At 53.9% G+C, this 22,973-nt stretch overlaps 1 protein-coding gene across 1 annotated transcript in view; it reads right to left on the reverse strand.

Moving 5' to 3' along the window:
• The window catches only part of Pmepa1 (prostate transmembrane protein, androgen induced 1), a 53,076-nt gene extending 40,721 nt beyond the window's left edge, over positions 1-12,355 (reverse strand). Inside the window, exon 1 of the mRNA XM_075963224.1 lies at positions 11,892-12,355. Coding sequence (XP_075819339.1) covers positions 11,892-11,994 — 103 coding nt within the window. The 5' untranslated portion in view covers positions 11,995-12,355. The remainder of the gene's footprint in view (positions 1-11,891) is intronic.
• Positions 12,356-22,973: the final 10,618 nt, after the last annotated feature.

Here is a 22,973-nt window from a genome sequence, read left to right on the forward strand (position 1 = left end):
ATGGGAGAGAGGGAAAGCACGGACTCGGGTGGACTTGGGTCATGCTTCTGCCACAGCTCTGAACTTTCAGGATGGACTTGCTAGCACCCTGCCTGCTGCTCCTCTCCGCGTTGTCCCTAGCACCCTGTGGGTCACAGTGACCCGTCCTCCAGTTACAACCCAACACCGGACAGTTCCTGTTCTCTCCTGCTCCCAGCCACAGGGATCACTGCCCGCTGGCTCAGGGACCCTTCCAAGGGAAGGGTGCGGCGGAAGGGAGGGGGGCGGGGAGCTTTCCCAGCCAGCCAAAAGGGTCACACACATACCCAGCTGGAAAAGGCTGAGAGGGTAAAGGGACAGAGAGGCCTCAAATCAACCACACCCCTGACACCATGGCAGGTGGCTCTAAAAACCTTGGCTCTGCCGGGGCAAGCCAAGCCCAGCTTCGGGAACCCTCAGCCCAGGTTCAAATCTGCCTTGCAACCCTGTGCTGAGTGATCCCTGGCAAGCGACTTGGCTCCTCCTCCTCGTGTGCACTGAGGCTGCCATGAGGATTAATGAGGTGGGGCGTGCCAAGTGCTGAGAGCATCTGCCACGGCTAGGGTTTAAAAAGCCACCGCTCCCCGTGGGGGGAGCGCCTAGATCAACCTCCAAGCAGACAGGGCTGTGAGAAGCCAGGGTTGTTTCCTGAATCCTGACGACGTCTTCCAGGGTTTCCCCTTTCTCGCTCTTATTTCTGAAGCCCCCCACCCCCACCCAGCATCTGAATCTATTCCAGAGCAAAGCCCTCAAGCATCTCTCTAGACTGTAAAGGGTAGAACTCGACATCTGTGCAAGAAGCAGGCAAGATGAAACAGAAGCCTCTGTGCGGACTCTGGCGTGAGACGCCGGCTTTCAAGAAAGGCAAACAAAGTGTTATCAAGCGATTGTTGCACTCAGTGGGATCTTACTCCAGGTCTCTCACGTACAGCAGGGGTCTGGAGGACTAGAGAGCTGAAAGTAGGGTATGCCACCTGCAGGGAGGGATTCGGCAAGACAGCCTGCGAGTTGTTAAGCAACAACAGTGACAAGGAGGGCAACAGTGACAAGGAGGGGCTGGTCGAAGGGCCTGGTGGCTTCTAGAGGGAGCAATCCCCCTCCCTGCCAGGACTCTGTGGCCTCCACGGCTGTGCATCCTAGAATGTCAGTGACATCACTGCTCAAACACACTTGAGAGCACACCAGGACAACCACTGGTGTAAGGATCTCAGCCCAGTGAGAGGATGCTATGATTGATTAGCAATGTCTGCCAGGAGCAGCAAGTGGAGTACTTAATCGAATGGCAGGTACTAGACAGTCCCGATCTATACTTTGAAAGAGTCACAAAGCAGACCAATAAAGTCACCAGCAAGTCTCGCACTACCAGGCCAAGAACAGAACAGACCCTGCTGACGTGCTCTGTGCCTGGCCTGGGCTGAGAGCTGCAAACTTGAGAATACCGGAGCCAGGAATGCGTACTGTAACGGAGTGGGTGACCCAGCGGGAAATCATCAGAATTCAGGAGAGGAAATCAGCCAGGAAAGAAATCACATAGGGAGAGAAATACGCAGGTAATTATCAACTCTTGGATCCGAACTTATACTTGGAGCCTCGATTCGGGGCCATGGGAAGCTGGCCGTATAATTACACCTCTGGGCCACGTGGCAAACAGCTCTAATTATCTCCTAGATGGGACCAAAGTGACCATTTTAATCTAGAGCCCAAAGCAACTAGTAAAATTAGGCAGCAATCGCGCGTCAAGCAAGTTCACATGCCTGACAGCTGTACGAGGACCGGCCACAGTAGACATCTAATAATTATCATCAGAGAAACGGGACAGGCAGGGGAGTGACTTCTTCCACAGACCGCACTGGGCGCCAGACCCACTCAAGAGCACATTTAGTGGGTCTCCACCGTCCTTGCAAAGACAACGACCATGTTCAAGGCCCGGTTCCGACACCCCTCATATCCTCCTAATCTCATAGATTAGAGAAACAGCTCCCTCCTATGGCCGTGACCCCAGGGCCACTGAGCTTGGCCCGGCGTGAATCACCAGTGGCTCACCGTCACCGTGAATGCACTCCCAAGTGACTGAACGATAAGGAGGAGGCGCAGACACCAATAAATGAATCACGCCTTCCACAAGACCAAACCTTTGGCTTTTGCAGACACCAATTACAAAGTAGAAAGAAAAGAACAAAGAAATTACTCAGGGTGTTTGCGCAAAGTTGATTCATAGGTTCACAGAATTATTACCGGCTGAATTGTTTGTGGAAAGGCAATTAGAGCCGTGACCAGACGAAGCTCACCAACCAGGGAGCAGGGGACTTGCAAAATGGGAGCGCACGTGTGCATTCCTGGGGGCTTCTAGGTTTGGGGAGCCCCCTCCCTTTTCGCCATCTGACCTTGAGTTCTGTAGGTGAGCAGACAGCCACCTGGAGTGTGGAGGAGCTCCGATACAGAGTCTGAGCAAGTCCAGACATACTGGAAAAACTCAGAGACTGCTTGCCCTCCTTTGGTTGGAAGGCTAAGCATGCAGCCACCAAACCCTAACACGCCATCTCAGCCACCACCCACAGGAGGCTTAGATCAAAGGTTCGCTTCCTATTGTGGAGCCTGTCCTAAATTAGAAAAGGGGTCTCCCGAGAGTCAACTCACAGGCTGGGGTTGGAACCGCACCAAAAAGCTTTCGCAGTCTGTGGACTTGCGGTCCCCTGGTGGGGGGCCTGATTTGTGAGAATTATTGTACCGCCCACCTGTCTCCTGCTCCCAGGCACAGTCCCACCTAGCACTGACACTGGCACCCCACGGCCACTCATTGACCTCTCACCTCTCGCCTAATGGATGGCTTCTCTAATCGCTCAGCACAGGAAACAGGCAGCTCGCCCAGCAGCAGGAGCTACACACGGCAAGGCAAGAGGGCTGTACCAAAGACTTCCAGGCTGGAGACTGCAGGAGAGCTCGGTCCTTTGGGACACGGTGGCCCGGATGGTGCTTTGAGGGACCAGAAGCAAGTGGGCCCAGGGTGCTCCTCCTGGAGCCTAGTCTTGGTGGAGGGGGTGACCAGGTAAGCCAGGACCACTGGGACTGGAAGACCTCTCGGGAAGGACAGGTTGTCTTGCCCAAATTTGCTAACAACAACAACAACAACAAAAAACCCAGATGTGGCTTTCCACTACTCTTCTGCCTAGGACAGCCTGGAAACTGGCTTTAACCGCCCAAAGCTTAAGGTAATTCGAGCCGAAGCAAAGGATTTCATAGACTGACGCCCCCCCCCCCCCCGTGGGGAATTTAAACACACAACATTACATGTTTACATATATCCACTATAATGCGTTTGGAACTATGTTACAGACAGGAAGGAACGCATTGTCAGTGCCAGTCAGACGGCTCAGCTGGTTAAGGGGCTGCTTGCCACCAAGCCTTAATGCCCTGAGTTCAACCCCTCGGGACCACAGGGTGTGAGGTGAGAACAGACTTCCCCATGTGTGTCCTCGGATTTCCACACCCGTGTGTCTGTACAGCGTTGAACCTAGACGCCTACACAAACCCGTGTCTGGATCGTCACTTCTACCGCGAACTCTTAAAGTCAAGGATGAACACCTTAGCTCCTGGATCCTTTAGGGACCATCTAAATGAGAAACTATTGGTAGCAGGAGAGGAGACAGCAGCCACAGGCAGACCCTCACATGTCCCTTTACAGAACACTGCCCCATGCTCCTGTCAGCCGTGGGAAAACTGGTGGCCAGCACAAGCCCACACGCTCTCCCTCCCGCTGGTTATTTGCCTGTTGCCCGGCTCTGTACCAGTATCGATCAGAGTCCTACCTGCTCAGCCGGGGCTAAGTATGGCCTACTGCCACCACGAGTATATGTTGTAGGGACGGGCAAGATGTAGCAGTTTCTCCAAACCCCAGACACGTGACTCTCCAGATCTGGGTTGCGCCTGTCCATCCCTGGGGAATCCAGTACAACTACCGAGGGGAGGAAGGGGGTCAGGTGCTGACAGTTCCTCCAGTGACAGGGGAAATGAAGAGTCCTGTTCCTGCCTTTGTGAGAAACAGATAACCTATGAGAACGCAAAGGCTGATGGTTCAGGACTAAGGGGGCTAAGGCTACAAGGCTGCCTTGTGCAACTCAGTGAGATATTGTCTCAAAAACAATTCCTTTTTTTTAAAGGGCTGGGGAATGTAGCTCAATGTTAGTGTTTGGGATCACCATCTAACCCCTTGAGTAAGTCCCAACAACTCCAAAACTTTTCTCAAACTCTCAGGGATCCAATGGCCTCTGTCTCCTGAGTGCTGGGATTAAAGGTGTAAGCCGCCAGACCCAGCTCCAAAACTTAAGTCCAGCCACACTATGCACGAACCAACTCCACCCTCCCGGGCCTAGCAGGTCAGCAGCTCTCCAGGTCCTCTCCCAGCATCTTCGTGCAGGAGATGGTATTGTATTTTTGTCGTTCTGGAACCTTAGTAGGACTGCAGCAACGGGGCTGGTTAAGGACACATCTGGGTTGTGGTGGAGAGGCTCGCCTGCTGATTTCCTGCACCTTGAATAGGCTCTGAAATCTCTGAGTCGGTGGGTAAGAGGAAGGTACAGCTTCCTGCCCCAAAGACTAGGAACTTCCGAGCGTTAGGGATAATCTGTGCCGGGGAGCACAAAGTGGGCGTCACACCTCGCTCCATTTTACAGAGGGCTAAGTGGAGACACAGGAAGGATCTCTCTTGTGTTTGCCTCAGAACTAAAGTTCTTCAACGCCGGTGCCTTGACCACATCCTGATCTGCCTGGAATATTTTGGAAGCCTGCTTATTCAAATAGTCAGGAATGAACGCTGCAGCTCCTAGAAACTTCAGGAGCCAACACAGGCTCTCCTGGCCCCAGTAGGAATCAGTGTCTATTTGGGGTGATGGGTATCATGAACAGACCCCAGCATCTGCCATTCCAAGACTGTCACCTGCACATCCTCCTATCCTGCCCACTTCCTGGCCTAACCAATGCTCCTGAGGCATCCATCAGGCTGGGGGAGCATGACAACCAACAGACACAGGCCACAGCCTCTCTGAGATTGGTGACTGGCAACATAGACACCAAAAGACTACTGTACAGACATCAAGTGACCACCAGGTCAGGTGTGAAGGTTCAAAGAGAGGGGACCTGGAGCCCAGTGAGGACTTTCCCAATTTCCTCGGCCCTGGATCCGGCTATGCCTTCCTGCCGGGATCGTCTATGGAATATTCTGCAGCTGTTGTGCCGTTCCCAACTGTCACAACACCTGAATGACACGGGGCACAAGCATGGGGCAAATGCTATTAAATGCCAGAAGGCGTTCTGTGCTCTCTGGGGACATCCGTCAGTCCTGTGTCAAACTCAGTGGTAACACGCTGGCTGGCGCTGGGGTCCCAGCAAAGACTCTAGCTCCCCACACAGCCCAAGGGGCAAACTCATTTCCAGGGACCTTGAGGCCTGGCCAAGGGAAATGGCCCTAGCAGCTTACAGTAGCAGCTGACTGACCAACACACAATACAACAGGGGCCTGCAATCTTACGGCTAACGAACCCCTACAACGGGAAAGAGCGAAGAGCACTGAGTGTGGTGTGGGCGGAGGAATACGTGTAGAGAGTATCTGGGACCTGGTTTGGAGGCTCAGCTGAGCATCAGATCCCGGCTGTGTGACCTGGGACAAATGCTCAGCTTCTCCTCTCGGATCTCAGATCCCGTTTTTCTACCTGTAGATTGGTGGTAACAATAGCTCTCTCACGGGGTTGTTTGTAAGACTGAGGGAGGGAAAAATTCGTCACTAGTACCTGGCATGCAAAAATCTCTCCAGATCCAACCAGTGAAAGGAAGTAAACATCTACCAGTCACCCTGGGAACGGAGGGAAGCCATTCTGCAGCTCCCAGAGAGCTGACGCCCCAAACTTTTGCAGGTTCCACCACCCCCCACCTCCGCCCATGGTGCTGGAGCCATGCTATGAGCCAAGCCGCCCTGGGAATTTTCCTCAGCCTGGTGACAGTGGCTTCTGCCAGTGACTGACAAGACCCTGGCAAGACCCCCACCCCACCCCCACTCAAGGTGTCAGGGTTTGGCTTTGTAGCATCATCGGATGGGGAGATGAGACTGTCAGCGCTCTGGGTTGCCATGGCTTCCTGGAGGGGCGCAGCCCACTTTGGGAAGAAGGCAGGGAGAACTAGAACAGAGGCCCTATTCCTTATACTGAAGAGCAGGCCTTTGTAACTGAAGCTCAGCGCGAACCCTAACTTCCCAAACTGTGGGCCTCTTACCTACCCCTAGACACCAGTCTTATGAACTGGACCCAGTGGGTATCTGGATGTCACAGGGCAGCGTTGATTTCACAGCTCAAGTTTATGCCTTCCCACTGCCTCTGCCCTGGCCCCAAAGCTGCCGGGATTAAGAGACCCCTGCTGGCAAGTCCTGAGACACTGTCTGGGCCTCCTGCACCAGGGCAGGCATGCTTGGGGGTTCCCGCCAGCTCTGCGGTGGGCCTGGCAAAGACAGGATAGTGACAGCAATATTCAATTACCCACATTCAAGGTCAGCATCCCAGGTGGGCCTGCGGATTCCAACATTCCCAGCTGGTCTGGGGATGGGGAAACCTGCCCTTGGCAGAAGCTTTCGAATCAGGCAGAGTGCCAGGTTGTGACCATCAGAGGACAGGGCAAAACAGTCACAGCTAATCGGAGCCCACCACCACCCCTACCTCAGAAGAGGCCACCGTGCCAGACAAGGACCTCCAGATCCTTGCCCCATTCCAGTGCAGAGAGGTTGTGTGACCCATTGTGTTGGGGCACATGACAGACGGCAAGGCAGCACGCAACAGCTGGGCTTCTCTGTCCCTCTGATCCTTGGCCACTCTGCAGGAGAGGTCACTCAATGGTAGACTATGTCTGTGTGTGTGTGTGGGGGGGGGGGGATTTGTAGGTTTTCTTGGTGAGAGAAGAAATAAAATAAAAGCTGCCGGCATTAGAACCCAGGAGTAGCAGAGGCGGTATTTTGTTTGTCTAGCAAGGTCGTGGGTTCCACCCTCAGCCCAGAAAAGAATCAACCCCTCAATCTATCTAGGAGTTTGACACCGACATTTCGCCACCCAGGCCCTCTGTAAACGAAAGGTCTAGTCCTCATGGACACGTGCATGCAGTACTGGTGGGCTTAGAGGAAGGGGAAGCCTTCCAGTTAATTATGTATTTGTTCTGTAGTGCTGGAGATGGAACCTATAGCCCCTCACACAGCAGACCAGTGCTCTTACCACTGAACCACACTTCCAACTCACGGTGGCCCGAGGGAGTGCACCACAGGCTGATGGTGACTGCCCTCAACCCTGTCACACTGGCCTCTGAAAGCACCATCCAGGGATGGGGGCACCCCGGTAGCTTCTTCAGGGTTCCCTGGGACACACAGAGAGCAGACGTGCAGACACGCAGGTCTATAAGCGCGTGGGCCGTGCCTGTGTTATGTATGACTTTCAGAAAGAAAACTAGAGGCTTTGACCCCCTGCTCTCAGCTTGGGCATCGTCAAAGAAGCTGATGTTGTGGGGAGGGACTCAGCCTCCCGGGCCTGCCCGTGGACGGCGGCACCCCAAGAGAGAAGGCCACACCACACGGCAGTCTGCTTTGACATTATTTCCTTACTTTTAAATAATCGGTTGCCTGGGCCACCAAGTCAGCTTTTGCCAGCCTCTCCCTCTCCCGAAGCCCCTGGCTGCTGTCAACCTCTCTTTTTGGGTTTAATCCCCCCGCCCCGTAACCCCACCTTGCTCTCTTCTTTACAAGGATAGCAAAAAAAATGCAACTTTTTGGGCGAGGGGACTTCCTTGCTGTCCCCCTAACTGGGAGGGGAGGCAGCAAGGGGCAGGAGCGGCGTGCAAGCCCGTGCCCACGTGTGAGATCATCCCCAGCAGTGCACCTTCACAAGACACTAGTCTGGCCCGTCTGCTCCAACCACAGTCACAACACGCTGCTCCCTGGCTGCCTAATGACCTACAACCCAGACAGCAGGAAATCTGTGGGTTAGAAGTCCCAGCGCAGAAGCCCACGAGGGAAACAGTTGCTGGCCCATGTGCACCATTCACCCTGGACCCAGAAACACCCTCCTGCCCTGGAGCCAAACCCTTCACCAAACACAGGCTTAAGCCATCTCCTTCCCCTGTGGTATATACACAATGAGCCCCAAAAGCCCAGCGGATGAGTGGAGGGGCAGGTGTCAACTTCAAGGACAAATGGCTGATTTCCGGAAGGTCCCTCTCCAGCACCCAAGTGTCTCTGCTGAAGCCAGAAGTGGTTCCCAGCAGGGCATCTGCAGATGGCTGGAGACCGTGTGTCACAACTAAGAGAGAGAGGGGTACTGTCATCTGGTGGGTAGAGGCCACCTGCACGGGCCAGTCATCTCTCTCCCAGCCAAGTTATCTGGTCCAGTCTGGAGGCTGAGTCACCCCGGATTCAAACAGTGTTAAACATGAATGGTGTGCACCAGACAAGCCAAAAGAGGGACAGCTGGATGATCTGAGTGGCTAAGGGTTCAGGATGGTGTGCTGGTAGGGGATGGAGGCGGGTACGTGTTTATATGAGAACATTTACGTAAAGGGGCGCATGCCTGCGGAGGCCAGAGAATAACGCCCAGTGTTAGGCCTCAAGCGCTGTTCACCTCACTTAAAAAATGTTTTCAGATATTTATGTATTTATTTCAAATGTGAGCGTGCCCGTGCATATGTGTGTACAGGCTCGTGTGTGTGGGTGTGTAAGTGCACATATATCTCTGGAGTCCTGGGCTTGAACTCAGATCATCTGTCTTGGCAGCAGTTGCCCTTGCCTGCTGAGCCATACTGCAGACCTCCACCTTATGTTTTGAGACGGGGTAACTCACTGGCCTGGACTACTGTGCTAGACTGGCTGTCCAGCAAACACTCGGGCCTCCACCTCCCCAGCACGGGGGTTACAAGTGTGTGTCACCAACCTTTGGTGTGCCCTGGAAATCACTTTAACCACTGAGCTATCTTTCCAGCCCTGAAATGGTTTGAATTAGGGCTGGGGAAGGAAGGGATCAGTGGCTTAAGGACCCTGACCAGACAGTGGTATTAACAACTGAGCTGCTCCTGCATAGGACCCAGGGCCCTGCTAAAATGAAAGCCAAACAGCCAGGACTGGGGGACCCCAGCGCCCGGTCAGTCCAGGAAGTACTCTTGGAGTACACTGATCTGCTCTGCAAGTCACAGGGAAAGCAGGAGTTCAAAGTCAGGGGTTCCACTCTGAGATACGGTAGCTCTGGAAAGAGGCGCAAAGTGCAGAGAAAAATGTGTACGCAGGGTAAGGAGTGGGTTTCTCAAAGCTGTGGCCTCAGGTTGGTTCCCAAAGAACTGTTGCAGGTGGGTCTCCTCTGCCACCAAATTCAGGGAGCAGCACATGGGGGTCCAAGAAAAATGACTCCGATCAAGGACGGGGATGGATTGGAGGGCCCTTAAGTCAGGCGTCCTACCTCGGTTTTCCTCATCTCTCTACCTGAAACACAAGGACTCCAAGCTCACTCAGCCCCTCCCGGGTCTGAAATACAGGAGGCCTGAAGAACACACAGGAGAATAGACCAGCAAGGGGGCTGGGGAGAAGCCCCAGCACCAAAGCCTCTGCTGGAGAACAGGGATCAAAGGCTGTAGGTTAGGCTTCAGAGGTAGGGTGCACTCTTCCAATGAGGAAACTGAGACCCAGGAAGGCTTGAAAGTCTCTTCTGGACCAGTGTCCTTGCAAGAACGAACTTCCATCCTGCTAGGGAAAACAGCCTTCCTGTTCCTGCCCGGCAAGAGCTTCCAGGAAACACCAGGCCTTAGGGCTTCCTCAAACCAGACTTTTATTAAAGTGAGCCCCTCCCTGTTTTACTCTCTCTTTTAGTAAGAAGTAGACTGTGCGGACACAATGTGGGGACAGTCCTGAACCAACCCGGGTGGATGGTGGGGGATTTCCAGACATTAACCTTATAGGTGGGGTAGAACACGGGGTATCACCAAGAGTTTCAAGCCATCTTGGTCTCAACCAAGACATTATTTGGGACAATTATAAGTCCATTCTCACCTTTCAGCATGTGAGTTCCAGGGACTGAACATGGGTTGTCAGGCTAGACAGCATTCTGCTCACACTACGATTGATTCAATGAAGGGACGAGATTAAGAACGATGTGCTTTGTTGGTTTTTCAAAATCTAGGAACACGGAAAAGACCACAGTGTCCTACTGTGCCTAGACTTCGGAATGTGGTGTCTCCTGAAGCGGGTCCCTCACTTTTGTGGGAAGACAAATCCCCGGAGCTGCGGTCGGCCTCTTACCAGACATGTGTGGACTTATTTTTAATAATATCCCGGTGATTTCATGAACCTCCCGAGATCCCACGGGCTCCTGGGAAGCAATAGGGTTTGACGCCAAAAGAAGACCGCAAACACTGGCTCTTGGCAGGTTCTCCTGATACCTCCAGGCTTGGGGCAGCACAAGGCTGCTGGGGAGAAGTCGGGTACCCCAGAGCTTTCGATTCCAGACTGGGAGACGGTGAGTCAGGGGTGGCATGAGGACCCAAGCCTGCTTCCCCTGCCCAAGTGGGGCTGGTCGTAGGTTATTTTTACCCCTTGTGCTTTACTGTACATTCTGGGGGTTGGGGTGGGGGTGCACAAACTGTAGCAGCTGCCTGCGAAACCAGCTCATGAGTCACCTAGAGACTGCCCTGTTCTATAGCAGTTGCCCCTGGGCTCCGCTAGAGGAAGGATGTCTGGGTTAGGGAAAGGCTGGGTGCCCTTTTGCCTGAAATGCTTTGGGGTAAGACGGGGGAAACTAAACAGGGAAACAAAAGGTGCCCCCCCCAAAAGGGAGTTAGGGGAAGAGTGCAGATTAGATGGCAATTGGCAGCGGGTGAAGTCTCAATTCTTTAACCAACTCAACAGCCACCTGGGTGGGTCACAGAAGGAAGTAGATGCTTCCTAATCTCAACTTCTGGTGGTTCAGGATGTTGACAACGGCCGGAGGCTCAAGCAAGGCACTCACCACCCTGGGTCTACCATCTCGAAGAAGATCCCAACACAAACAGCCCCAAAACTTTGACTCATTTGTAACCACCATCCCAGCCAGAGTAAGCCAAGCAGTCCAGACAGGCTATTTATAGGAGTCCGGGACAGACATTCACAATGACACACACTGGGGATACGCGGTGGGCTAGACGCACCAGCTCCAAGTCTTGGATTCAGACACCTGGACACAGACGGTCCGCAGATTTGGCTGGATTCGGACCATACTGACCCCCGCCATACGCGCACACCAAATCAGACACCCAGTGATGCAGGGCACTCAGACTCACACACCGGCACAGATCGCGACTCAAATCCACAGACATCCAGAGACGCGCCGAGACTCAGACAGACCGACCAGCGCACTCCACAGACGCACGGAAACCCGGGACACATCACCACGGCCACTCCAGACACACGCCAGGAACCCCAGACACCTCCCGGGCCAGACAGTGTTTCCCCCGCCCGCTCCCCCCGCCCAAAGTTGATAAAGAGCCTAATTGCTCCGTCGCCTCGGCCCCTGGGGAAAACGGAATGGAAACTTCCCCGGCACGGCCCGCCTGGCCCTCCCGCGCGGCGCGACGTCCCCGCCGAGCCCCGGGTCCGAGTCGGACCGGGCGGGGCGCGCGCGGCGGGGACCGTGCCAGGCTCGCAGCGCCGCGGGACAAAGCCAGGCCGGCCGCCAGCTGCCGCGAGCCTTCGGGAGGGCGCGCCCCGGGCGCGGCGGACGCAGCCGGGGAGCCTGGGTGAAGCAGGCGCGCGGCTCCCGAGACCCCATGCGATCGCGACGTCCCGTGCCGGGGATCCCACGAGGCTGTCCCGGGGGGGGAAAGGGCTCACTCACTGATCTCCATGCTGGGGAACAAAGAGCGCTGGCAGTTGCACGCGCAGGAGACATTGGGCTGCCCGGCGGCGGCGGCGGCGGCGGCGGTGCCGTTGACCCCCATCAAGTGGTCACGGGCGGCGCGGGGCGCGAGGCGCGGGGCGCGGGGGCGGCTCCGGCCGGCGCACGGGGCTCGGGCCCTGCATACAGCGCCCGGCGCGGCGCGGGCTCGGGGCGCCGCCGAGGTCCCCTGGGCGAGCTGGGTCCCCCGGCCGCCGAGCGGGAATCCCGGGGCGGCGGGCCGTGGCCGCGGGCGGCGTGCGGGGCACGGGCGGGCGGCCGGGGCGCGGAGCCGCCGGGCTCAGCCTGCGCGCCGGCCGATCCGCAGCCGAGCGCCGCCGCCCGCTCCTCATTCAAGTCCAAGGAGATCGGGTTGCGCCGCGCGCCCGCGGTCGGAGGCAGGCAGACGGTCTGACGTCAGCGCTAGACGGGGCTGCCGGTTCCCACCGCGCGGGGGCCGCGGAGGGGGCGCGCGCTGCGCCAATCCCCGCCGACGGCCCCCGCACCCTCCTCGGCCCGGGGGGCGGGCCCGCCGCGCACGGGGCGGGCTCTTAAAGGGCCCGAGCCCCGTGCCCGCGTAGACCCGGCGCCCGCGCTGCTAGACCCGGCGCCCTCGGGAATCACCCCCGGTCAGGTCCCCGGGGGTTCCCAGGCCTGCGGCGGCCGCAACCCAAAGCAAGACTCAAACAGTTAAAGTATTCTCACCCCGCCCAACTCCTGTCCCTGGGGTCCTCCACCTAGGCTTTTGGGAGGCTCCCGAGAACTGAACCCTTGGGGGGTTCAATGCATGGAAATAAGAGCCTAATGAGCCCCGGGATAAAGACCACCCGTAGTCAGATTTCTCAGGAGATTCTGCAGCCACACGAGGCTCCAGACCCCTCCCGCCACCCCTCTATCCCCCTTCCTCGCGCCCTGGCACTTTAACAGGGTTTGGGATAGACTGGGGCTCCTGTAGACACGCCCCGGATTGCGCCCTCAGGGCCTGCTCTTGTAAATTAGTGCCCGGGACAAGGAGGTGGGGGGGGGGTCACTGTCATGGGGCACCCAAGAGTTACACACCCTCTATCTGCTGCCCCAAGCTTGCCCCCACCGGCTGGCTAGGCTCAGAGTGTAAAAGGGGGTCACGGGAGTGTGCTTTTTGTTCATTAAGTCTTAATTAATTACTCGAGAGCTACGGGAACCCATGCTCCGGCTACAAAGATATTAAACTATTACGTAAGAGGCCTCCCATCCCTAGCGCAACTCCAGCCTCAAAAGTGAAGTGTGCCTCTTTGACCCCTTCCTAACTTACACCAGCTCTATGGTGCACCTACTGTGTGCCAGAGAGTTACGTCACACTGTAGCAACTTGGGGAGGCAAAATATTTGATTAGGGTCCATTTTACAGCCGGGGAAAGTGGTCAGGGAAGCTCAGGTTGAGGAGGGTGCAGGAAGTTGGAACCTGACTTCTGCCCAAGCTGGAGGTGAGGGGTACCGGGACAGGTGCCTCTCTGCAGGCCGTGGTCCTTTGTCTTGGGGTAGGGGGAAGCTTTTACGAGTTCTTGTTATTTTATTTTTAATAGACTGGATGGAGGAGGAGAAGGTGGAGCTGAGAGAATAGTCTAGAATTTGCAGAGCAGCACAGGAAGTGGGTTCTCCTCCCTACCTTTAGGGACTTTCCTGGAGGATTCACCCTGGAGCCCCATCCTGCCCCAGGGAGATTCCAAGATGCTCCAACCCATTTGTTTGAAAGAGTAGCTCAATCTTGGTATTTATATATGTATGAATTTTTGTTTATATATATACACTATGCACTGCAACCCGCGGTGGACTGATTGATCCTCTGGAACTGGAGTTACAGATGGTTGTGAGCCACCATGTGAGTGCTGGGAACCAAACCCAGGTCATCTGGGAGGATTGCTCTAGCTACAACTCAGTCTTACAGGTACCATCATTTCCGGTCAGGGGCCAAGGCCTCACCACTGCCCCAGCACCAGTGATTTCCCCAGCAGGTCTCTGGCATGGGAAGGTCTGGCTGAAATCTGACCCCTGCAAACTGAAGGGAAAGTTCTCATGAATCTTGTCTGGGAGGGTACTGAGAAGGTGGACTGGGTGATAAGGCCACCCCGGGCCTGCTCACTTCAGCTATCCGAACTGAGTAAGTCCCAGTTGCACCAAGAACAACATGAAAGTAACTCCCAAGACAATTTTTTTCCACAAAAAACGTTGGGCCGTGACCCAGACTGGGACAGGGTGTTCACTTGCTTCTTATTCTAACACAGGTGAAGTCCAACCTTGTAGTCTTTCGATACTGAATAGTTTTTAAAGAATCTTGGCAAAGAAAAGAAGAGGGATCGGCCAGTTCTAAGAAGGGGGGAGTGTTTTTCAAACACAAAAGGTGTTACATAAAATTTTTATAAATTGGAAAGATTTAAAGATTTGAATTCCTTTGCATAAAAGTTTCTACAAGTTGTGTGGGGGGGGGTGAGTGTTGGGGGGAGGTTTATGGAATATCAGCCATGGCAGGCTACCTTTTATATGAGCAAAAGGTGTTCTTTGTAAGGTCAATCAGACTGCTAACTACACCCTCCCTCAGTAATTCAAACAACAAACTCCACCGAAGCTTGGGACCTTGGCAAAGGATTTCAGCAGTAGCTCCTGTTGTGCAGACATCTTCTTGCAGGGGATCGGCTTGTCCATCCATGGGAAATGTCTTGACCATTGGTTATATCAGAAATAAGAATTAAATTTAAATTTGATTTTTACTTACGTGTGTGTGTGTGTGTGTGTGTGTGTGTAACACACATGGGGAGGTCAGAGGATAATTTGCGGAAGTTGATTATCCTTCCATGTGGGTCCCAGGAATTGAACCCAGGTCCTCAGACTTGGCAGCCAGTTCCTTTACACACTGAGTAATCTCACTGGTCTCTTATATGTACACGCCAAGTGTGTGGGGGTACCAGAAGAACACATGGGATCTTCTGCAGCTGGAGTTGCTGGAAGCTGTTTGGTGGGTGCTGGAAACCGAGCTCAGATCTTCTAGAGGGGTGGTGCACCCTGCAAACCACTGAGCCAGCTCTCCAGTCACGCGTGGAGACTGAATGACAGCGGGTAAAAACAACCAGTTAATTCAGTGAATGGCAAAGCAACCAGACTTTCCACTGCGCTCGCCTCCCCTCGTTCCCTCTGTGGTGACAGCTTTGGCCACCATTTACTGGGCGCTGCAGTGTGGCCCTACCGCGTTGACCCATCACTTGAGACTGGTTGGCTTCGTGGTGTCTGATTGTTGGAACAGACGCTCAAAGATTGAGTGGACATGGCTGTGTGACCTCAATTGAGTCCCTTCAACTCTCCGACTGTGGTTTCCTCCTCTGCAAAATGGAGCAGCCCATGGCACCAGAATGTGGCCAGATCATAATGGGGGAGGAAGGAGTTCGGAGTCTTGAAAGGGTGTGGGTAGGGATTGGGGTTAGGGGCACGACAATTATTACCCCTTGAATCCTCTGGGCACCCCTCAAGGAGAGGGGAAACTGCTGTCATTCGAGGCCCACAGACTGATGGCTTGCTATGGACAGGCCCCTGGCTAAGGCAGACAAACTTCTCCAAAAGGAGCATTGACTGCACCACCCGCGTTTGTGGTAGCCTTTGGGTGTGAGGGCTGCTGGAGAAAATCTAGGACAGGCGATTAAGTCTGTATTTCAGGTAAAGCATATGTGGACGAATATAATCTCACAAAGTATCTGGGACGTACCTGCACTAAAGTGTGAGTCTCGGCCGAAGGTCACAGTTACCTGGATGTCTGTGCTTTTTATTGGCTGACCCGGGTGTCCCTAAATGTGCTGAGAATTTGTCTGTGAGAGGCAGGGGTAGCTGTCAAGGTGGGCCATTCTGCCCAGAGGGAATGGGGCAGGGTCGAGGTGGTGCTGAGTGGAGGTGGGGGCACTCTTTGTGCCAAGAGTGATGTGTTCCTCACTACCAAGCTGAGGGAGGTCCCCACCACATCAGCTCTGGCTCCTTTCCCTTTGTCAGGTACCTGGGGTTGATTCTAGAGCCCTTTCCATGCTAGGCAGGTGTGATACCTGAGCCACATCCATACCTATCTTTTTGTTTGATTGATTGATTGAGACATGGTCTAAGTTGTCCTGGCTGGCATTGAATTTGCAGTCCTCCTGCCTCAGACTCCTGAGTAACTGTGCCATCATGCCTGACTTGTTTATTTGTTCTTCAGGCAAATGACTGGCTGCCAGCTCTGTTCCGCCAGCTCTGTGCAGCCCACTGGCTTAGAGCTGAAAAGCCAGCCACGCTGGAACCTCAGACACAGGAGCTAACTAAGCTGGGGCCACAGCCCAGAGAAGAGGCTCGTGTGTGGAAAGGTGGGAACTGGTCTGTCCTGGGCCTTGGCCCTTCTGAGCTGAGTATTCTTGGAGGTGACAGACCAGACTGTACATGTGTGAACACGAATCTCGTGGTAACTCAGAGAGACACGCTGGAAGATCAGACAGCAGAAAGACGGCGGCCAGGAAGTTGGGGCAGCCTTTCTGAGAAGGTGGGAGCTGGTATGAGTGCCAGGTTGGGGGGGGCGCAGGAAGTGCTGTGGATCCTATGGGAGCTAAGAGCCCTCTTGGTCTCAGAAAGTCTGGAGTTTGGGATCTATTTCCCAACCCAGCTTCAGTCACGGGATTGTGAAATGGGTCTGTGTCCCCGGGCAACTGCTGGGACAGGCCTTTCAGGGACTCCAGAGGGCATGGCCCTGTGCCCTACCCCTGGCCTGGATCTGCTCGAGAAGAACATTCAGAGAGAAAAGGGCTTGTCCTGGCTGCAAAGGGGCTTTGCTTTGCTCTCAGTCAAAGCATGAAGCTAGCTGGGGTGCAGGCTCCTTGTCCAGGCTCCACACACACACCCTTATTAGACACCAGGCTCACCCCAAAGGCCTCAGACTCAGTTCTCCGCTCTGCTGTTCAGTGTTGTCTCAAACCGTGCGAGCATTCATAATTTTTGAGCAAGGGCCCTCAGCTCCTGTGGCCAGCCTTGTGCAGATGCCAGGTCCAAGCTGTCTGCCAGATGAGGATGAGTAGGAGACAGCATGGCTTTTGCCTGGGTTTGGTGTAGGCTGGCAACGTCTTCCTGGTGCCCCCTGGCTGCCTATGGTCCTACACTGGAAAGTTGTGGCTCCTCCAATAAGGGGCCTGCTGGAGAAGACTCCCTGGGGCTAGCCCTGCCCTCTTTCCTCTGGCCACCACTCCCTTCCTGGGTACCCAGCGGTCTTGGGAGAAGCAGTCCCATCAGCCCTAGGTGGTTTGGTGACACACCTACCCATCTCTTCCCCTTCTAGCTGAGGCATTCCCTGCAGGTCATTCCCAGCCTGCATCTAGCCCTGCTTAGCCCCTCTGGGTTCTCTAGTCTTGTTTTACATATTGTTTATTCAGGCACGGAGCTGGGCCTGCCTGCCTCTCACATTCTTCCTTGTAATCTCATAAATATTCCTCAGGGTCCCACAGTGAGCCAGTTCTTAGGACAGCGTGTCCCCCCAAACCTCAAGTCCAAACAAGTATTGTTCCCATTTGACAGGAGCAATACTGAGGTTTGGGGCATGAGTGAGTTTGGGATGTGAAGGCAGATGCAGGTACTTGAGTCTGAAGCCACCGGAGACCCTGAGCCCCAAGATTTATATTCACCTTTCTACCTGGCTCTCTCTCATACCGGGTTTTATCTAAGGGGCTGAAGAGCTGTGTCCACAAAAGCGCAATTCACCAGAGCAGCTGGTGAGGTGAGAGACAGATGCTTCTGGATCCCCTGTGGGTGACTTCGCCCAATGACCTCACCTAGCCGAACCTGGGTGGCAGTAACAGGATTTCACAATGAGGGTGAAGAATAGTAGCCAGTAGTAGTAGCCTGTGCATGTTTGTGAAGTCATGGTGGCTGTCACTTGCCTGGCCACTCCAGGAAGACAAGCCATGTGGCTCGTTTCCTGCTGGTCCCCACGGCGTTGACTCTGTGGAACAATAGGACTCTGTAGTCCTCTGTGGAGTCGAAGCCTGAAGATCATATAAGCGTGCTGATCATACAGGGAGGCGGGGCAACTTCATTCCTTGCTAGCCATTCTTTTTCCCCACCCCCACCCCGCTCACAGGTCCTTCATTTCCCATTACCGCTCACCAAGTACCCGGAAGCCTGTGCTGCACCTACCAAGAACAAGTACAAGTACTTGCCGGAGTTCCGATCCATGGCATGTCTGTGTCCATGTGTCTATACATATGTGCAGGTCGCTCTCATGTGTGTCTGCAAATTCGTGCTGTGTGTTCCCTGTGCGTCCATGTGCAGCCAGTTTTCTTGGTTGTGTTTTATGTGCGGACACAAGAACTTAGGGGTTGAGCACGGGACAGTGAGCTGAAGAGGCTTGGTTCAATAGCCATAATGTTCCTGTCCTTCACATGTCTCCCCTCCAGGGGAGAACTGATTTGGGCAGAAGACAGGACTTGGAACCCCATCAGGAGGACAGGAAGTAGAAGGAGGGAGAATCAGAAGGAAACCTCCAGGCAAGTCCTGTCTTTTTCCCTGAGTCAGCTGAGTCTCCTGAGGAGCGCGAGTGTAGCTGAGGTCAAGGTATTTCTGAAAACCAGAGATGAGCCCAGACTCCCTCCTGGCTCTAGACCCAGACCCTCAGGTTCCATAGTGGCCTCATGATGTCTAGACTTCTAGTGCTGGGTGAGCCTGAAGCCAGCTGGAGGAGGCCAGATATTCAACCTGCTTCTAAATCACACCCCAAAAGAACTGTCTTAAAGCTGATTTCGTGGGCCAGAGACACCTGCCGGAACATCTGTGTTCATTGTCAAAAACAAAAACCAAAAACTATAAAATGGTGGTTCTCATCTATATGATTGGCTTTGTTCTCCCTCCCTCCCTTCCTCCCTCCCTCCCTCCCTCCCTCCCTCCCTCCCTCCCTATCTCCCTCCCTCCCTATCTCCCTTCCTCTCTCCCTCCCTCCCTATCTTCCTCCCTTCCTCCCACCCCTTCCCTCCCTCCCTTTTCCTCTTTTCTTCGTCTGTCCCTTGTTTTGTTTGAGACATCTCCATGCTGGTCTCAAAGTTTTGATCCTCCTGCCTCAGTCTCACAGAAGCTTGGACTACGGGCATGCCGGTATACGGTCATGACTGGGACTTGGCACCCTGTGGATGGTGTTAAGAGGAAGCTGGTGGAAAGGGCTTGAGTGTGCCCAGAGGCAGTCAGCCACAAAGCGTGAGGTGGGTCTGTAGTTTATACCAGGCTCTGCACCAGGCTTAGGGAGTGGAGACAGCGCAGTGATTGTGGCAAGCCAGGCTCCCTGGCAGAGTTCACCCTTTGAGGTTCTTTTTTTCTGTGAGATTACGTAAGTATCTGCTAGTACTACTAGCAGTGTGTTCTTGTTTGGGGACGTTTGGGCCTCAGTTTCCTCTCTGAAATGAACTCTGAAATGTACTTACTTGGCAGGGCCACTGTTAGGATCCATTGGGGAATGGAGTTAGGACATAGGATGGCCTGACTGGGAGAAACTCTGGAGAAAAATCTCTCTGGGACTTACAACCCCGCACAAGCCCCACTGAGCCCCACGTCCCCTCTAGCCCCTTTAGAGAGTTGTTCTTGCATTTGCTATGTGCTTTGTTCTGTGTCTTTAGTCCCAGCTGGCTGTCCCTGCCTGTCCTTAGTATCTGGTCCCAGGAATAGCTGCTTAAATGTTCCCAAGGCCTCCAGAATGCCAGAGGAATCTGGCACCAAAGCACCCGGGCAGCCCCTTCCTCCCGAGTGTGTGGTGCCAGGTCGAGATGCCAGGCACTGCAGCTGCAGCTCAGAGACAGGCTGGAGGGACCTATGGGTCCTCGATTCTGCAGCAGAAGCCTCCCGCAAAGGAACGCTGCCTTCAGCCATTGCAGGGTTTGGGAAGGAGTGTCCAGACTCCAGTCTCACAAAGAAACCGGTGCTGCCTTATGAAATAGAGGCCGGCCGCTTCTGCTCTCTCACCTGCTGCCCACGTGGCTCCTCACAGTGCCCAGCACAAGGTAGCACTCAGTAAACAACAGATCAGTGGAGGAACGGAAGGAAGCACCATGAGGCCCGGCCTGCCCGAACATGCCAGCAATCTATGTTTTTCTGAAGTGACGGCAGGAGAATTTTAACAAGTCTGAGGTAAGCCTGTGCTGCAGAGAGTTCTAGGCCAACCTGGGCTATCAGGCAAGTCCTTGTTTCAAATCACCCGCTGCCTCCAGAAAAAGCAAGGGAGACAAGGCCCTGACTGCAGCTTCATTTCCAGCTCAAAAGACAAGAATGGTGTTTCTATTTATTTGTAAAAGTAAAAAAAAAAAAAAACGCAAAAATAGGGTGGGATAGGCAATAGTTGAGTCAAAGATAAAACTATTGGTGGGACACACTTGTGGTCCCAAACTTGAGAGGTGGGGCGGGAGGGTCAGGAGTTCAAGGCCAGCCTGAGTTACACAAGACCCTGTCACGAGCTAAATATGAAAATTTGAAAAAATAAGGTGACTGATCAAAATTAAATCTTTCTCAAATGTTGTATCTGTTCTGTTTTCTACTACAAACAATTTCAAAAATGGTAGAGGAGCCGGGCTTACTCCTAGCACTTGGGAGGCAGAGGCAGGCGGATCTTAGTAAGTCTGAGGCCAAACCAAGTTCCAGGACAGCCAGAGTTGAAACACAGAGACACCCTGTCTGGAAAAACCAAACCAAACCAAAATAAAAACGACGACAACAAAAAGTGGTAGAGGTAGGCAAGGTGTGTTGGTCCTTGCCTCTAGTATTTTAAAGGCAGAGGCAGGAGGTTCCCTGCGAGTTAGGCCCAACCTGGTCTACAAACAAGTTCCAGGCCAGCAAGGGCTGTATAATAATATAGCGTCTTTATAAAAACAAAGAAATAAATGCATAGAGAGCTTGCATGCGCCGAACCCTGGGTTCAACCCCCAGTAATGCATAAAAAGCAGCATGGTGATGCATGCCTGTAATTCTGACTCAGCAGGGGTGGGGGAAGAGCAACCAGGCCACAGCAAACAAAAACTTAAAGGCTAACTTAACCGTGCTGAAGCACAGCCTCTTCTCCCTGAGGCTGCAAGGCTGGGGTGCCAGACACCAGTGATGTCACATGCTTCTCATGATGACATGGGAAAGACCAATTCCAAGTTTGGCTTCCAAGAGAAGCCAGTTCAATTGGATGCAATTGCTGGTCATCTGGACCAGTGGAGGAAGAGTGACAGGAGTGAGTTCTAAATGCCTGTGATGTTGCCATCACGAGGCGGCTGTGGGCTTTGTTCCCTTCCTGAGTGTGGGTGCCATCCCCCCTGCATGGCTTAGGATCCGAGCCAGGTGACTCAGCCTGGATGAGCCTGTTTCCATCAGCAAGGTTTTCTGAGGACCCAGGAGTGGATTTTGGTCTTCACCGAGCACATTCTTGTGTATCGTTCCAGCCAGCCTTGAACTTGTGATTCTCCAGCCTCAGCTTCATGCATGCCAGGATGAAAAGCTTCTGCTTTTGATTATAACCATGGTGTTGCTATACATTTTTTTAGGGCCCAAGGAAGGAAAGTTCTAAGAAGCCAACCTGAGCGGCTAAGACACAGAAAAGCAGCTGCTTGGAACTGCCGGGTTCTGCTGGGTGGATGCTCAGGGAAGTGTGAACAGACTGGCTGTCACCGGGCCACTCCTCCCATAATCAGACCTTCCACGGTGCCAGGCCTGTGCTCGGCTAGAGTGGACACATGACTGGCACCCAGCCTGCCCCTCCCCACCAGGGGACTGGCAATGTCAATTGGCAGTCACCAGCTGGTGACCGGGGACACCCTGCACAAGTGCTTTGCGTTTGGCCTGAATGATTTTACAAAATCTTTTTCCAGGCTTGGCTTGGTGGCACAGGCCTTTGATCCCAGGATTTGGGAGGCAGAGGCAGGTGGAGCTCTGTGAGTCTGAGACTAGCCTGGTCTACATAATGAGTCCCAGGCTAACCAGGTCTACATAGTGAGATTGTTCCAAAATTTTTTTTTTCTTTGCCAATAAGCTGCCACTGCCCAACCCTTCCTGTCTCACCTATCCATCTTCGTTCATCAGTCTTGAGTGCCTCTGGGTAGGTCTCTCCCTTCATTTACCAACAAAACAAAACAAAAACCCTGCAGTGGGGATACAGACACCTCTGCAGCTGCAGGCTGTGACTGTCTTGCATTTGTCGCCTGTCTTGACCTGGAATAGCAGAATGTCCATTGAGCTCTGAAGTTCTAAGCCTCCAGATAACTTCCCGCTAGACCCTGGTGTCACATGGGCTCCAGCTTAAATATGTAAGACCTGTAACAGGCAACAGACACCCTTCAGCCCTCAGCCAGCTGGGGGATGCTGGTCGGGGTAACAGGGCCTGCTGGGCCTCAGGGTTTCCTCTGCAAAATGAGTGTCTTGGTATTGTCCTCCTGGGCTTATTGGGAGGAGAGAGGTGGTGGCCTCCTCCAACAGTGGTGTGGCCCTGTGACAGCACACAGCAGATATTCCACAACGGCTGCCTGTCTCTCTTCTAGAGGCAGCAGGTTTTGAGCAGGGAGAAAGCTCAAAACTAAGGTTTTCCTTAACTGAACCGAGCTAGGCCTGCTTCGTAGCTTCTCTGACTTTGAATTCCTAGAGGCACAAACATCTCATTCTTCCATAGAACAGGGAACTAGCTCAGTATTGCATTTGTGGAGCTGTGTAAAGGAAAAACAATGTGGGCTCTGTTCAGAAATCAAAGGGATGAGGTTAGGGTGTGGCTTTGTTGGTGGTGAGTTCACCCAGCGTGTATAAAGTCATGGGCTCTATCCCCAGTACCGTATAAAGGGCATGGTGGCTCACACCTGTAATTCCAGTGCTGGGGGGGGGGGGAGTGGAGACGGGACGATCAGAAGTTCCAGGGCATTCTCAGCTACATAGTGAGTTTGATGTCAGTCTGGGAGATGTGAGACTTCCATCTAGAAAGGAAGGAAGAACTTCAAGATGGCGACAACAATGATCAGAGCCCTGTGTGACGGCAGATGCCATATTGACCCCATATTTGGGCAACGCCTTTCAG

This window comes from Microtus pennsylvanicus, chromosome 2, assembly GCF_037038515.1.
Source record: "Microtus pennsylvanicus isolate mMicPen1 chromosome 2, mMicPen1.hap1, whole genome shotgun sequence".
In the NCBI taxonomy this organism is placed as follows: domain Eukaryota; kingdom Metazoa; phylum Chordata; class Mammalia; order Rodentia; family Cricetidae; genus Microtus; species Microtus pennsylvanicus.